Here is a 17,142-nt window from a genome sequence, read left to right as displayed (position 1 = left end):
CATTATATAATACCACGGTAGAGAATGCAACAGTCAATAATACTCCACAGTGTATACTACCACAGTAAAGTAATGCATTATATAATACCGGGGTAGAGAATGCAACAGTCAATAATACTCCACAGTGCATACTCCCACAGTAAAGAAAATGTAGAAGAGCATACCATATTCAACAACACTCTCGGTTTATTGATATGACTTTTGCTGTATTCTTACATCGTAATCATGAAAATAATAATATTGTTTTTAACAAAAGGTAACTGTTTTATGTATAGCTATCAACATGGGGATGTCTATGATGTCAAAATTCAACGTTTAGAAAGATACCTTTGTAAGAAGTAGTCTTTCCTCGACCTTACCAGGGGACACGACGTAGTTGTCGCCCTTCTATATTCACGTGCGCGTGTTTTCATTTTACTATCAAGAGTTATCTTTCTTCGGTTGAAAAGCATCACTCTACTTTGGCTTTAACTGAGAGGGCAAGTTTGTGGAAATATTCTGTCTACTCGGCTCGATGTTGATTTTTAATATCGTCATTGTTGTATTTTGTTTGTTATACGCTGTGGTAGATTTTGTGTTTGTGTGTTGACTCTGTGGAACGTTTGTCTTCTAGAATTGGTATGATTTACATGCGCGTTAAGCATTCGTATAAGTAGCTTATCTTACTCGAAGGACCAAATGAGCTTATGCTTTTGCTCAGCGTTCGTCTGTCTGTCTGTTTTGTTTTTGTTTTTTGTTTTGATTTTTGTGAGTTTTTTGTGGGTTTTTTTTTTGGTGATTTATTTAAATTTGCAATACCATAAATGAAGATTATTTGGCCGCACCGGAACAGCGGGTTAGGTCAAAAGAGGGGAAAAAATATGTTTCCAAATAAGACTTCTTATACAGTACGGGTAAGCGGATTTTGGCAAGTATGATCTGAAGTAAACTGAGCCAAGAGTAAACAAAGACAATCCCGTGTCCAATGGGGGATAGGGAACAGGGCTTTGAAGAACAGAAATGGAACTTAATTTATACATGTACAGAACCACTGCATCAATACAAATAAAGGCATTTCAAAAACATTTGTCTGAAGCTTCATAGTTGTATAAACTAAGGATGTACCCCATCCCTACTTAAGGCAGGTTATCGGCTTTTTATTCTGTTCTATTTTACTACATCTTTTTTTTTCATAATTCCCCGAGGTGCCATTTTTTTCTTTTACAAGCCTTTATACATATGATCCTCAAGTGTTTTAATTGTGTACGGATGGGTTGCAGGGTGTGTGTTTGTTGCAAAGCTTTATTGGACAATGTATGTAAAAGTGCTGTTTACTGACTTGTAGAGATCAGATTTTGTTTTATTAATTTATAAAGGGGACAAGAATTTCGGCTTGAGCAAAAACTCCTTGCTTGAGCATGAGAACGTTTTCATGAATATAGGCCGAGGATTCGAACCCTGGATTCAGGAGATGATACCGCTGTAACCAACTGAGCTACCTATTCAACGGGATCGTCCTTGCCCCACTGTGCAACAGTTACATTGTGCATTGTACATCCGAAGAAACGGATGCTGTATAAACGAAAATCAAAATGCATGCAGTGAGACGGGGTCGTTAAACATGCTCAAACGAATTTCAGAAACGTCCTTTAAAGGGAGAACGAGTTTGAGATTTGTTTTACCACATACATCACAATTTCAGTTTGACTGACAAATGCTGTCAATAGTTTTTCAGGAATTTGTAGATTGCAATGCATGGTGCATATGGTCACCACATTCTCGTTTGATGTGTCACAATGTAGGATTACATAGAACTCTAACAACACAGTATCTGATAAAGTCATTTAACTCCATAGCAGTTTTATTCTGCGCTAAGAAGAAAGATCGAATAAATATTATCAAAAACATTTCATTGTTTCCAAACACAGCTACTTCATAACTGAACATTTAACACCTTATATTTACATTCTTGATGTTTGCTCCGGATACGAATCTACCAACTGAAAACAACAACCATTATACTATGAATACTCTACGAATACAGCGATTATCGTGCAACCAGTCAGCTGATTTCACAGACAATGACAACTTCATATTTCTACGCATAGTACCGTTTCTGAGAATAGTTATATCCCCTTCTCCGAGATAACGTTGTTGCAATAGATAATAATAAACATCACAAAAATCATGAAGGGTGCACCATCGTACTATTATTATTATTCTTTCTAATTTAAAACTAAAAAAAATTACTTATAATAATGTCACATTAAATACTGACTTCCGACTCGCAATCGGTTTCTCGTGGTCACGAACTTTCTAACACCCTGGTCCGGCTGGGTAATCCCCGTGACATCAACTTGCGCATTAAACTCAGAGAACTTTGCAATGACACATGGCACTTCACCCACCAACTTATCATTTACATCTGCAGGTTTTTTGGTAAACAGTACATTCAGCGGCTGTACATTTAACTTCAAATAAGCTCTATGCCAATTGCCGATGGGTGCTCGGCCGACGAGTGCCCTGGATGGTAACTAAATAATGACAGATGTTTTGAAATAGTGCGGACATATATTTTTTTTTTTTTTTTTTACATAATATGCCGTGTTTAATGCGAAGAAAAACCCCAAATAAGATCATCTTTCAAAAGATAACGCGCTCCACAGGATATGTAGTATACAGGTATAGCTACTGGTATTCATTGCCGCAATGTACATGAACAAAATTCCATTCAATCCCTTTATATTCGTGTTTTGACTAATATCCGCGAATTCTAAACACCAGCGAAATAATCGAAAATAATAACGTGTACGGACCTTATCACAACATGTTGAAAAAACTTATAACCTAACTCTGTTATGCAAGCTTAAATTAACTCAAATCGGATTTATCACCGGACAACTGGGCAGTCGATGTTAAAACAAAACTTACATATAAGTGGCCACAACATATGTATGTGTACACAGTAGGGGATTATTCGATTGCAGTTTACTCCTACAAAGGTACATACACATTAGATTTTCGATTGAAGTCACTGGCAGTTGATGACGCTGGGGGTCAGTGTTTTCAAACGGTTTACCTGTATTTGTAGGTTTAATCCTTAAATGATGACACTCAAAATACTTTGCACAACACGTGGAATTCGGGTACACAGCGAAATTTACCCCCCGTGAATATGTACTGAATACGAAACCGCGAAATATTGACCCCGCGAATTTTAAGCGCCATGCAGTTTCCCCAAACTTTCAGCTGTAATCAGACTAAAGTCGAAGTTCGCTACTAGTTTTCCTGGCGAACGGTCCATAGCAATATTTACAATAAACCCTAGCTCTCTAGCATTCTCAACATAGGGAGCTGCATTCGTAAAATACACGAGTGCATATCGTCTAAATATTTCACATATCTCCGAGTACACACCTTTGGAGTTCTGTATCACAATACACTTTGTGTGGGAACATTATTGACCAATCTGGTGTATGTCAAATCCATGTGCTTCATAAATGTGGTATAGGAAAAAAAAATTGAAACTAGAAACAAACTGTTTTAAAAAAATAATGAAATAAGGGATATGTATCGTTTTAGTTTTTGGGTTTTAATCGATGACGATGCTAAAAACGAAATGCGTTTCTCTCGTTAGGTTATGCCGAAAGGTAAAGTTTAAACTTATATTTTGAAAGGGTAAAATATAATTTTAAACTTTGTTGTTACCTTATATCATAACCAACATTAACAAAAATAGCTTCAGGGATAGTGACGTAAAAGCATGGATTATTTATAAGGGAATATAGAAAAGAGTCGGGGAAATGCAGTGATAAATACAAAATATACTATTTCACTTTGTAAATATGACACCTTATACCATAGCCAACCTTAATAACTTCAGGGTTAGTTACCTGAATAGGGTAATGTACAGAGGAGGGTAGAGGAAAGTGAGAGACATGCAGTGTAAAAAATAGTACACATACACAATATAATGTTTCATGTTAATGGTATATTGTTGCGGAGACAAAACTTCCAATACGATATAATAAGTGGGTTTTTTTTAATCTGGCAACTCTTAACTGACCATTTGAAAAAATATAATTTATGAAAAGAATGAAATAAAAATCGCTGCTTTGAAAGGTTCCATATAATAATGTTATAATTATGGTGAAGTACATGTACACAAATCCCCTGCAGATTCCTGAAAAGCAAAAGCCTGCTTTATCCCACTTCATAACATAAAGGGCGATTAATGTGGGACCCTCTGCAGATTCGGAGGCTGGCTTTCTGCTTTAAATTTTTTCTCTAAATCATTAACACCTTCGTGTTTCCTAGTGCTGTGCTCGGCAATACCTCACTTTAAGCCTTAGTGCTGAGCGTTCGCCCAAGGGGGGTAGGTAATGGGTTCTGTCTCATGGCCGGAACAAACCAAAATCCTTAAAAATGGTAGTTGTTATTTCTTGCTTAACGTTAAGAATTATGGGTCAACGCAACATCTGGATTTCCCCTTTGTCAGTACAATGTGACCGGATGGGATCCTTTCCAGGTGTATTCGGTATGTTTTTTCAATGAGGTGGCACTCTAAAAACGGCATCAGATCCGCACTATCACAAGGAGGCAAGTACAACATACATTAACAAACCATGTCTCCAGCAAACACACACACAGGCACGCATATATTGCTCTCATTGGAGCGCGTCCCTAAATTACCGTGGCTGTTGATAGGACGTTAAACAAAGTACTTTCTTTGCTATGTAAGACAGTCGTTGCAATAAACTGTTCACATTCCATACGTTGTTACAGATCTACTGTTCTTCATAGTGATGGGTTTAAACTGGATCACTCCATGCGGGTACGAGTCTCAATAAATGTTGAGATATGAAAACATGAAAAGGAATGACACAAACAACAAACATATATTTAATTGAATCCAAAATATCTTTATTTCAGAACATATCCTTGTCGGCGTTTACATGTATTTTCTTTTGGTAACACTGAACATAAATCGATAATTGCGCTATATTCTAAAAGAAGAAAATAACCAGAAACTTGAGCTTATCAGCCGCTTTCCTACATCTTTACTTACAACATGACCATCAGGGACGGCTTACTATCAAGCTGTGATATAAGCTGGACGGTTTCGACCTTGCGATCGTGAACTTTCCATATCTTTATAGTAATCTCTCTACTTCCTACGGTGTTTACTGATTGCAGTTGATTCGGTATTTAAGAGCTTGCTCCGAATATTATCACTTCCATGATACTTTTCGACTGTTAAAAAAATACAACACAGGGTTTTCAAAGATGCAGGATTATGGAATATATGGACAACTTTTACTGTATGAGCGTCATTATGATGTCAGAGGGGAAATATGCTATTTCTTTGTGTGATATGTAGGTCGATTTTTTTATCGTGCTCATTGAAGTTTGTTGTCACTGAGTTATCGACTTGACATTACTTGGATTTGACCTTGATTTACATGGCGGTGTCGTCGATGAACCATACGACGCTTACTCTTCCGGAAAACCTGGTCTTACGACTGTTTGATAGGAAGTTAAACAAAACAAAACAAAATGATATTCTTCCTTGTACTTCTCCAAGGGCCCCCATGTTATTTTTTTACATTTTGATATTTTGCCCTAGTTCTGTCAGTTTTGACTTTGAATTCTGTGTTTTTTCACACTTCGGTAATCTAAGTTTCTTTTTTAACGAAAGGCTGTTTATTTGGTTGTTAGCGTGGACGGTTGAAGTGAGGTATGTTTCAAGCAGTGTTTACTTGCTTTACTCGAACCCCATTTTCTTTCATCAGCCCGTCTAAAAAAAGCAAATAAACATGTATTCCTTTTGTTTACATTAATCTTCTACTTCAACCGTACTGCTGTTTCACATTAAAAACACTGCTTTTGTAATTTTGCCTCACAATGTCATGGTGCATGCATGCTTGCATCGGGAGCAGCCTGTAACAGCTCGAGTCGTCGAGGCAAATTATAGTAGCCCGATTGTCGCGCATTTTTTTTTTTTTTTTTATATTATTGGAACACTGATGTCTTTTAATTCCGTTTACACTACTATACTCCAAATACAAACCATAAAGAAAAGTGAAATAAGAGTCTGAGAGTATGATTGTGTAAATTCTTTATGTGTCAGTTCTAAAAGTTGGGGATTACAGAATTGCTAGGTTATTAATATTAACAATAATGATAATAATATACAACATTTGATATAACGCCTTATTTCGCTAACATAAGCCACACTTTAGCGCTTTACAGTACATATATATACAATTAATATTAATTAATACAATTTTGAGGAATTCTCAGGAGCTGCCTTATCAGGCGTTTACTACTAGTCTTATGTCACATGGCTTATATCTCCCATGTGTGTATGCCTGCGTGTGTGCTGGAGATGTAATGTGTTCTGTTTGTAGTGGGTCCGTGCTTCCAACGGTATCCTTTATAGTGCCACCTCACTTGAATGCTACAGCACAGATACCCCAATTTCCACCTAAGACCAATGTATACCCCACTTAGGTTGTTGGAGTTGTTATTATAAGGAAACACTTTCGGTTTATTTAATGACTTATCAACCTGAAACATGTGCAGGATCGGGCACTTAGAGTAAACCAAAACCATGCTTACGACTGCATGATTCGACTAGACAAGGAATGACAGTGCATGTAACGTATTATGCCAAAGATGTAGAAGGAAATGGATAACACATAGTTTATCAATAAGTCGAGGCTCGAGATAATATGTCCAGGTAATTAATGAATAAAATAATATTGTGCATGTCCTAAATATTCCACCGTAATACGGTATCAACACACAGCGAACCGAAAAAGAACGTACATGTTTATATTCTTGTCAGCGAAATAAATCATTAATATGAATTTCAACACAAAATGACAACATATACCCCAGCGTCAAAGTGCACTGACGAATTATGTCACAGTGTCAACACACCAAGGAACGTTTAAACATAACGCGTCAACACAAAAGTACAAAATCTTCTCTATGATCAAACAAATTCCATTATGTCAACAAACAGAAATGCCACAATTTATAGAGAAAACATTACCCAATATACTAAAGCTTTCACCCGAAAGAACGGAGAAATACCAATACAAACTTACAAACTATACCAAAGAGTCAAATCAAAGGCAAAATTAAAACACAGCGTCACCAAACAAGGACAAAATGAACCTCAGCGTTAACATACTGAGACAAAATATACCACAGCGTCAATGTATAATGATAAAATATGCCACAGCGTCGACACAAAAGGACAAAATATACCACAGCGTAAACACACAATGACAAAATATAGCACAGCGTCATCACACAATGACAAAATATACCACAGCGTTAACACAAAAGGACAAAATATACCACAGCGTCATCATACAATGAAAAAAAATACTACAGCGTCATCACAAAAGGACAAAATATACCACAGCGTCATCACCCAATAACTAAATATACCACAGCATCAACACAAAAGGACTTAATATACCACAGCGTCATCACACAATGACAAAATATACCACAGTGTCATCACAAAAGGACAAAATATTATCACAGCGTCATCACTCAATGATAAATTATACCACAGTGTCAACACAATGACAGAATATACCACAGCGTCAGCACACAAGAACAAAATATACCACAGCGTCATCACAAAAGGACAAAATATATCACAGCGTCAATACACCATGTTAAGTATCCCACAGCGTTAACACACAATGACAAAATATATCACAGCGTCAACATACAATGACAAAATATACCACAGTTTCAACAAACAATGACAAAATATACCACAGCGTCAACGTAAAGTGACAAAACATACCAAAGCGTCAACACACAATGACAAAATATAACACAGTGTTAACACACAATGACAAAATATACCACAGTTTCAACAAACACTGACAAAATATACCGCAGGGTCACATACAGTGACAAAACATACCAGAGCGTCAACACACAAGGACAAAATATACCACAGCATCAACACAAAAGGACTAAATATACCTCAGCGTCATCACACAATGACAAAATATACCACAGCGTCAGAAAAAAAGGACAAAATATTAACACAGCGTCATCTGACAATGATAAAGTATACCACAGTGTCAACACACATTGACAAAATATACCACAGCATCAACACAAAAGGACTAAATATACCTCAGCGTCATCACACAATGACAAAATATACCACAGCGTCAGAAAAAAAGGACAAAATATTATCACAGCGTCATCTGACAATGATAAAGTATACCACAGTGTCAACACACATTGACAAAATATACCACAGCATCAACACAAAAGGACTAAATATACCACAGCGTCATCACACAATGACAAAATATACCACATTGTCAATGTATAATGATAAAATTTACCACATTGTCAACACAAACAAAATATACCACAGCGTCAACACACAATGACAAAATACATCACAGCGTCAACATACAATGATAAAGTATACCACAGCGTTAACACACAATGACAAAATATATCACAGCGTCGACACACATTGGCAAAATATACCACAGTTTCAACAAACAATGACAAAATATATCACACCGTCAACGTACAGTGACAAAACATACCATAGCGTCAACACACAAGGACAAAATATACCACAGCGTCATCACACAATGAAAAAATATACCACAGCGTCATTACAAAAGGACAAATATATCACAGCGTCAACACACTATGATAAAATATACCACATCGTCAACACACAAGGACAAAATATACCACAGTGTCATCACACAGTGAAAAAATATACCACAGCATCATCACAAAAGGACAAATATATCACATCGTCAACACACAATGATAAAATATACCACAGCGTCAACACACAAGGACAAAATATACCACAGTGTCATCACACAATGAAAAAATATACCACAGCGTCATCACAAAAGGACAAATATATCACATCGTCAACACACAATGATAAAATATACCACATCGTCAACACACAAGGACAAAATATACCACAGCGTCATCACGAAATGACAAAATATAACACAGCGTCATCACAAAAGGACAAAATATATCACATCGTCAACACACAATGAAAAGTATACCACAGCGTCAACACAAAAGGACAAAATATATCACAGTGTCAACACACAATGACAAAATATACCACAGTTTCAACAAAAAATGACAAAATATACCACAGCGTCAACGTACAGTGACAAAACATACCACAACGTCAACACACAATGACAAAATATATCACAGCGTCAAAACACTGTGACAAAAGAAATCACAGCGATAAATGGGTTTTTTAAGCGTCAACATATAAGGACAAAATACTGTGGAACTGCCTAATTTCGCCGTTTCACGGTTGTCCTAATCAGAACTACTTCGCGGGGACTAAATTTCACGCAACATTGTCAGGTAAAAATATGCGCTCACGAGGATAGCGAAACTAAATTCCCCTCGAAAATTACAATATATTCAGTATACCACAGCGTCGATACCCGGCATGTGCATTGTATGTGTTGTGTCAACAAGAAACAACAAAGTTGATAAACAAACGAACAAATGTTCTGCATTAGAACAGACGACACCTCTGATTATCTTTAAGCATCGCAGTTTTGTTAAAAGAAATACACTGACATACAACAATACTGTATCGGTGACAGATGGTGGTTGTTAGGTTCGTGAAATAATGTGGCTGTGGCATATTACCTCCCTAATAGAGAGTGACAAGTACATAGAACTAAAGCTGAGAAACCTGCTGATCAAGCATTGTTAGTTTGATGATATAAAAACCATAAGACTAGGTAAATTGTCCTTTTTTCTAAACCATTTCAAACATGACAAGTTACCTTGTAAGTACTATTTGAGGACCAATATTTTTAAGACCCATTACTTATTTGCTTGTGAATTAATGTTAATTTCATGAAACTGTCAGTTTATTAGGCTGATGGTGCTGGAACAGCCGCAGGAATACTAGTTCTGAACCTTAAATAGCACAACAATTGATCGGTAGTCTAATACCTTACTACACACGTTCACCCAGCAACTTGGCAGTATTTGAAAAAAATCGCTATTGTTTAAACAATCGGTGAACATTCTTCGATGACGCATTTGTTGGATTTCTGCATTTTTGAACCCTAGCATCACCGATGAGTCCTAGAAGGTTTAACAGATGTGCGGTGAAGTGTGGCTCATTTTGGCATAGTGTATCTAGTACATGAACCACATTGTTAAGGTGAATTCACATGTATGTATCACATTCAGTATCAACCCGAGACTGCAATATCAGCCCGAGGGCTGATATCGGTCGAGGGTTGATACTGAGTGTGATATGGAAAAAGGCGTGTTTTATTCTGTTTATTACAAACTTACTAATAAAAGCTACTATCTTATGATCTTTGTTTCTTTTGAAATCTTAAAAAACGAATTTTTTTCCAAAAGGGGTGTGATACGGGTTTTACGGGATGTTACGGAGAGGGCTGATACGGGTTTTGGGGTGTGAAACGGCGAGGGCTGATATGGGTTAGACCCATTATTCATTTGCTTGTGAATTAATGTTTATTTCATGAAACTGTCAGTTTATAAAGCTGATGGTGCTGGAACAGAGGCAGGAATACTAGTGATACGGGTTTTGGGGTGTGAAACGGCGAGGGCTGATATGGGTTAGAGCAGTTGTGTCGTATCGCATATACAAAAAAAACGTATCTATTAGTAAGTATGTAAAAAAAGGATTTCTGTTGCACGCAATAAAGTCATATCTTTATCTATGACCATTTCACGATACAGGTTCACAAACAAGGGTTTCGTGAAAGGTGCCAGCCCTTGATGGTTCAGGAAGAAATATGGCTTTCTTCTCATTGTACATGTAGTATATCATCTCAGGTGTCACCTGCAAAATACATCGTTTTCTTCTCCGGTCTCTGACATTGAAGGTCACTAATAAAACTTGCCAGTGGCACCTATTGTAGTACCTCCGTATCTGAATGGCTTCATTGGTGTCCTAATTCACATCCAAGGCTGTAAGTAGGAAACAAAGATGTTTAGGATCACATCAAACAATAATATAGAGAATGTTTGTTATTTTTTATTATTTCTTTTAACACAGGTGATATTGGGCCGTATGGGGAAGCAGAGTAGTCAGGAATTAGATAGCTCCCAGCTCATGAAGGACCTGTATGATAGCATGGAACGTGAAACAGACCTCAAAGACCAGTTACAACTCATGGAGGAGGAAGCAAAGACCTCTAGGAGGAAACTAGAGGAACTCGAAGAAGAAAACGAAAATCTAAGTATTCAACTTAAAAAAATGTCTGCTGCACAGGTTATCAAAGGTAAAGAGGGGTTCCGAGAAACTACCGGTTTCCCTGCTTCAGAAGAGGAAGCGGAGTTGAAAATTCATCTTGATTTGAATAATCAGGAATTGAGTGTTCTGAAGAAAAAGTTTCATGACTTGGAGGAGGATAATGAAAACTTGTTGATGGAATGTGGTAAGTTGTCGGAGGAACTTCGTCAGAAGGAAATATTACTGAATGTTTTACCCGAACCGTCGTCTCCGAACTATTATTATGAAGACAAAATTAAAGATATGAAAATAGAGGCAGATGAACTGCGTTGGAAAATTATTGAAAAGGAGAGAGAAATTGAGCGTTTGAACGCGCAGTGTGTGTTACAAACTCGACAATCGAGATTGAAAATGAGTAGGTCCCTAGAAGGGGAACATCATCTAGGAAACGTGGAGCTAAAGAAACAGGTGGAGAATATCCAACTGGAAAATAGCATACTAAAGGATAAAGTGATTCGGTTAACAGGCGGAAGAAAGGACGAAGCGGAAGACCTGTTATCTTCCCCGGTGTCCGATCAGAAACAGTTGGCTACAACCTACCCTGGTGACGGCGAAAGTGTAAAGGATGATAAACTACGAGCTTTACAGCTCAGAATAGATCAACTTGAGAAACACAGACCTTTATCGCCCCCGTCTGATAACATTGGTAATATTGGATATAAAAGTGCAAAATCAAAAGTATCACGTGATGCGTCACGTGTTACGTCACGTGATGCACCACGTGATTTGCTACAACAGCAGAGGCCGAGTGTGTTAGATTTACGCGAAGCTAGTGTTTACAATGATAACAGCGTCAGGTCTAGATCTCCCGGTGGTGCCAGTAGAGTGTCTACAGGCAGTTCTCTCCCTCGAATTGATACACCTGTCCCTAGTCCAGCCTGTCTTCCCTCCATCGCCAAACCTTCCTTTCCGGGTTTGCGGTCAGTAGACGTCCTCTCCCCCGGGGAAACGCGTGAGGAGTTAATGGATCAAATACTTGACATGGAGGAAGAAGTTGGTAAGTATTTTTTTATGATTTTATTGTCTGTTACTTTAAACATTATTATCAACATTTCGATGTTTAAAGTTCTAAACACATATAGTTTTATAACGACTATATATATAAATATGTGTTTAAAAAGGTTCTTAGTGTAAGAAAAAACTGAATTAAAACACTAATATTTCTAGCTACAGGTGTTTTGTTAGCAGATAATAACTGCCATGTATGAGATGTATACATCTGTGTGATACAGTATGTGTGTAAAATTATAACATGTACGTGTGTGACATGTAAGGGGTGTACGTGTGTGACATGTAAGGGGTGTACGTGTGTAACATGTAAGGGGTGTACGAGTGTGACATCTAAGGGGTGTACGTGTATGACATGTAAGGGGTGTACGTGTGCGACATGTAAGGGGTGTACGTGTGTGACATGTAAGGGGTGTACGTGTGTAACATGTAAGGGGGGTACGTGTGTGACATGTAAGTGGTGTACGTGTGCGAAATGTAAGGGGTGTACGTGTGTAACATGTAAGGGTTGTACGTGTGTGACATGTAAGAGATGTACGTGTGTGATATACATGTAAGGGGTGTACGTGTGTAACATGTAAGGGGTGTACGTGTGTGACATGTAAGGTGTGTACGGGTGTGACATGTAAGGGATGTACGTGTGTGACATGTAAGGGATGTACGTGTGGGACATGTAAGGGGTGTACGTGTGTGACATGTAAGGTGTGTACGTGTGTGACATGTAAGGGATGTACGTGTGGGACATGTAAGGGGTGTACGTGTGTGATATGTAAGAGATGTACGTGTGCGACATGTAAGGGGTGTACGTGTGTGACATGTAAGGGGGGTACGTGTTTGACATGTAAGGGGTGTACGTGTGTGACATGTAAGAGATGTACGTGTGTGATATACATGTAAGGGGTGTACGTGTGTAACATGTAAGGGGTGTACGAGTGTGACATCTAAGCGGTGTACGTGTATGACATGTAAGGGGTGTACGTGTGCGACATGTAAGGGGTGTACGTGTGTAACTTGTAAGGGGTGTACGTGTGTGACATGTAAGGGTTGTACGTGAGTGACATGTAAGAGTGATACGTTTATAATATATAAAAGTGTATGTGGTGATATGTAAGGGATGTACGTGTGTGACATGTAAGTGGTGTACGTGTGCGAAATGTAAGGGGTGTACGTGTGTAACATGTAAGGGGGGTACGTGTGGGACATGTAAGGGTTGTACATGTGTGACATGTAAGGGGGGTACGTGTGTGACATGTAAGGGGTGTACGTGTGTTACATGTAAGGGGTGTACGTGTGTGACATGTAAGGTGTGTACGGGTGTGACATGTAAGGGGTGTACGTGTGTGACATTTAAGGGATGTACGTGTGTGACATGTAAGGGTTGTACGTGTGTGACATGTAAGAGTGATACGTTTATAATATATAAAAGTGTATGTGTATATGATGGAAATGGTGGACATGTGTGATTTGCAACGGCTTCGTATGTATAACTTAGATAAAATATCAAACTTATAACAATGAATTTGTATAATCCGAAAATACCCTGTTTCGATCCGAAATACTAGTGGTATTCCGAACGGAAACAATAGTGCTGTTCCGAATGGAAACACTACTGATGTTTGATTGTAGTATGTTTTCCCTCTAGACTACAACATTGTTAGCACCACGATTAAATGAAGTAGAATGTGGATGTTTAGTGCACCCTTAGGAGCGAACCATTCTTTTATAAAAAAAAAATCGACTTATTCTTCAACACATTAGTTTGAAGTCCAACAATGTTTTCCTATACTTACAATTATATTGTGGATGAAGTGGTCTGTCTTTATCAGCAGGCTCTCTTAAATATAAAGCGGGAAGCAATTCATTATGTCATAACGTGTTCTTTGAACGCCAGACTAGGTATACAGGAACTGAAATTAGCAAAACATTCCAAGCTTAAAAAAACGTTTATCCCGACTCTAGATAACATAATGCATTTCAGTAACTTTGTATGGTCTGCTACATTGTCTACTGGTGGCTGAGCTTTGAAATGTCTTATCATAATACTTTGGCATAGTTTAAGAAAGATGTACTTTGCCCATATGTCAGATGTGTCGTACTTTGTAATGATATCACAGACTTTTACAAAAAGCCTTGTTAGCGTAAAGAAACTTTTACTTCCATTTATTTCCCGTATGCATGTAACATACACTGTATCTTTAATAATATTCATTAATTTCCTTATCAAAATGCCAAAACACTTTTGCGCAACGATAAACAAGGCCAAATTCTACAAGTATTCATAAAATAAGTGGAAACAATATAATATGAAAGATCACAAAAATTAGGACTGAAACGATACGTATCGCGATATGATGCTAACAATGCGATACCTATCACTGTAAAATGCTTTCAATACGATACATATTACGGTATGATGCTTTCAATACGATACGTATCACGGTATGATGCTTACAATACGATACGTATTACGGTATGATGCTTTTAATACGATACGTATTACGGTATGATGCTTTCTATCGATACGTATCACGACATGATGCTTACTATATGATACGTATCACGGTACGATGCTTACTATATGATACGTATCACGGTATGATCCTTTCAATACGATACGTATCACGGTACGATGCTTTCAATACGATACGTATCGGGATATGATGCTTACTATATGATACGTATCACGGTACGATGTTTACTATATGATACATATCACGGTATGATGCTTTCAATACGATACGTATCACGGCATGATGCTGTCAATACGATACGTATCACGGTACGATGCTTTCAATACGATACGTATCGCGATATGATGCTTACTATATGATACGTATCACGGTAAGATGCTTACTATATGATACGTACATGTATCACGGTATGATGCTTTCAATACGATACGTATTACGGTATAATGCTTTCAATACGATACGTATCACGGTATGATGCTTTCAATACGATACGTATCACGGTACGATGCTTTCAATACGATACGTATTACGGTATGATGCTTTCTATCGATACGTATCACGATATGATGCTTACTATATGATACGTATCACGGTATGATGCTTTCAATACGATACGTATTACGGTATGATGCTTTCTATCGATACGTATCACGATATTATGCTTACTATATGATACGTATCACGGTACGATGTTTACTATATGATACATATCACGGAATGATGCTTTCAATACGATACGTATCACGATATGATCTTACTATATGATACGTATCACGGTACGATGTTTACTATATGATACATATCACGGTATGATGCTTTCAATACGATACGTATTACGGTATGATGCTTTCTATCGATACGTATCACGATATTATGCTTACTATATGATACGTATCACGGTACGTTGCTTACTATATGATACGTATCACGGTATGATGCTTTCAATACGATAAACAGTCAACTTCATAAAAATTAAGTGCAGGATTTTACAGTTTTTTCATAGACTTCGGTGTTTTTCCGTACATTGGACTTTTGCGCAAAGGACCATGTCTTTACTGAAGGATTCCAGAATAGTACAAAAAAATCTTACGGGTTTAATAAAAAAAAAGCAAGGGATTGATAATGTCACTACCTATGGTGAATCGCGATGCAGGCAAAGAGAACAACTGGAACCGATACACAAGAAAAAGTATCACTATACGATTCGGTACGAAATATCGTTGCAGACCTCATACATGTGGATAGAAAATCAACCATAACTAAAAAGTATATCAAAGTTCGTTTAGGAATCGTTAAGCTAACCATTCTTTGTGATTTCTAGTCAGGATCCAGATGTGGCTTCTCATGTATTGCGGTATAATTTAATCTCTAAATTGTTAATTGACACTTAATTACAACTAAATTAATGCTGAAAATAAAACACGCATTTGGGATTCGTAAAGATCTATACCGCTAAAGCTTTCAAATGCTCATGTTTTAAAGATAGTCAAGGGTGAAAAGTTTTCTTCACATTCCATAGCTATGATGATTTGTTATTTATGTTTGGATATGAAGATACATCGCCCACACAGATTGTTGTTCTGTTATTTGGTAATAGTTATCATATAACAACACCAAATGTAACTCCAGAAGCTTTAATTTGATAACGTCGCGGAGTCACAGTAAAGTAACATATGTCAACATTTCAATTTCTACTCAAGTTGGACTCAATGCAACTACCAAATGTAACCTGTTTCATTTGCCGATGAATTTGACCAGATTAACATTGCCTGTGCGTATGATTTTGCGAAGGGAGATACCTATCTTTAATCTGTTAAACAAAGAAGATTCCAATAGATGAATTCACATTTTTAGGTCACCTGAGCTTTGCTCAAGTGACCTATTCTAATCGCTTTTCGTCCGTCGTCGTCCGTCGTCCGTCGTGCGTCGTGCGTAAACTTTCACATTTTCAACTTCTTCTCAAGAACCAGTGGATGGATTTTTTTTCAAACTTGGTCAGAATCATCCTTGGTAGATGAGACTTCAAAATTGTAAAATTGGGATTCCTACCCCAACCCCTGGGGCCAGGGCGGGGCCGCAAAGGGAAAATTAACCAATATTTCAAAAATCTTCCTCTTCAGACTCAGAGGTACTACACTCATTTTCTCTGCGTGGAAAGAAAGATCATCAGGGGCTTTACTTAAATTGTAAATTTCAGGACCCCCGAGCTATCCGTTCTCCCTTGGGGAGGGGGTAAAGTTTACTATAGTTTATATAGGGAAATAACACTTTTGGGTATATTTTGACAACTTTCTGTAGGAAATTATTTTTACTTGGTGAGAATTATCCTTGGAGGTAGAT

At 37.5% G+C, this 17,142-nt stretch overlaps 1 protein-coding gene across 3 annotated transcripts in view; it reads left to right on the top strand.

Moving 5' to 3' along the window:
• The window catches only part of LOC110443497 (golgin subfamily A member 4-like), a 154,914-nt gene that overhangs the window by 42,129 nt on the left and 95,643 nt on the right, over positions 1–17,142 (top strand). For all 3 annotated transcript variants that reach the window (XM_021487736.1, XM_021487735.1, XM_021487737.1), the window contains exon 3: positions 11,087–12,320. In XM_021487736.1, the coding sequence (XP_021343411.1) occupies positions 11,087–12,320 (1,234 nt within the window). The remainder of the gene's footprint in view (positions 1–11,086; positions 12,321–17,142) is intronic.

The sequence above is a fragment of the Mizuhopecten yessoensis genome, unplaced genomic scaffold (genome assembly GCF_002113885.1).
Source record: "Mizuhopecten yessoensis strain PY_sf001 unplaced genomic scaffold, ASM211388v2 scaffold716349, whole genome shotgun sequence".
Classification (NCBI taxonomy): Eukaryota; Metazoa; Mollusca; class Bivalvia; order Pectinida; family Pectinidae; genus Mizuhopecten; species Mizuhopecten yessoensis.
Note: the sequence above shows the minus strand (reverse complement) of the source record. Positions and strands in the feature narration are given on the sequence as shown.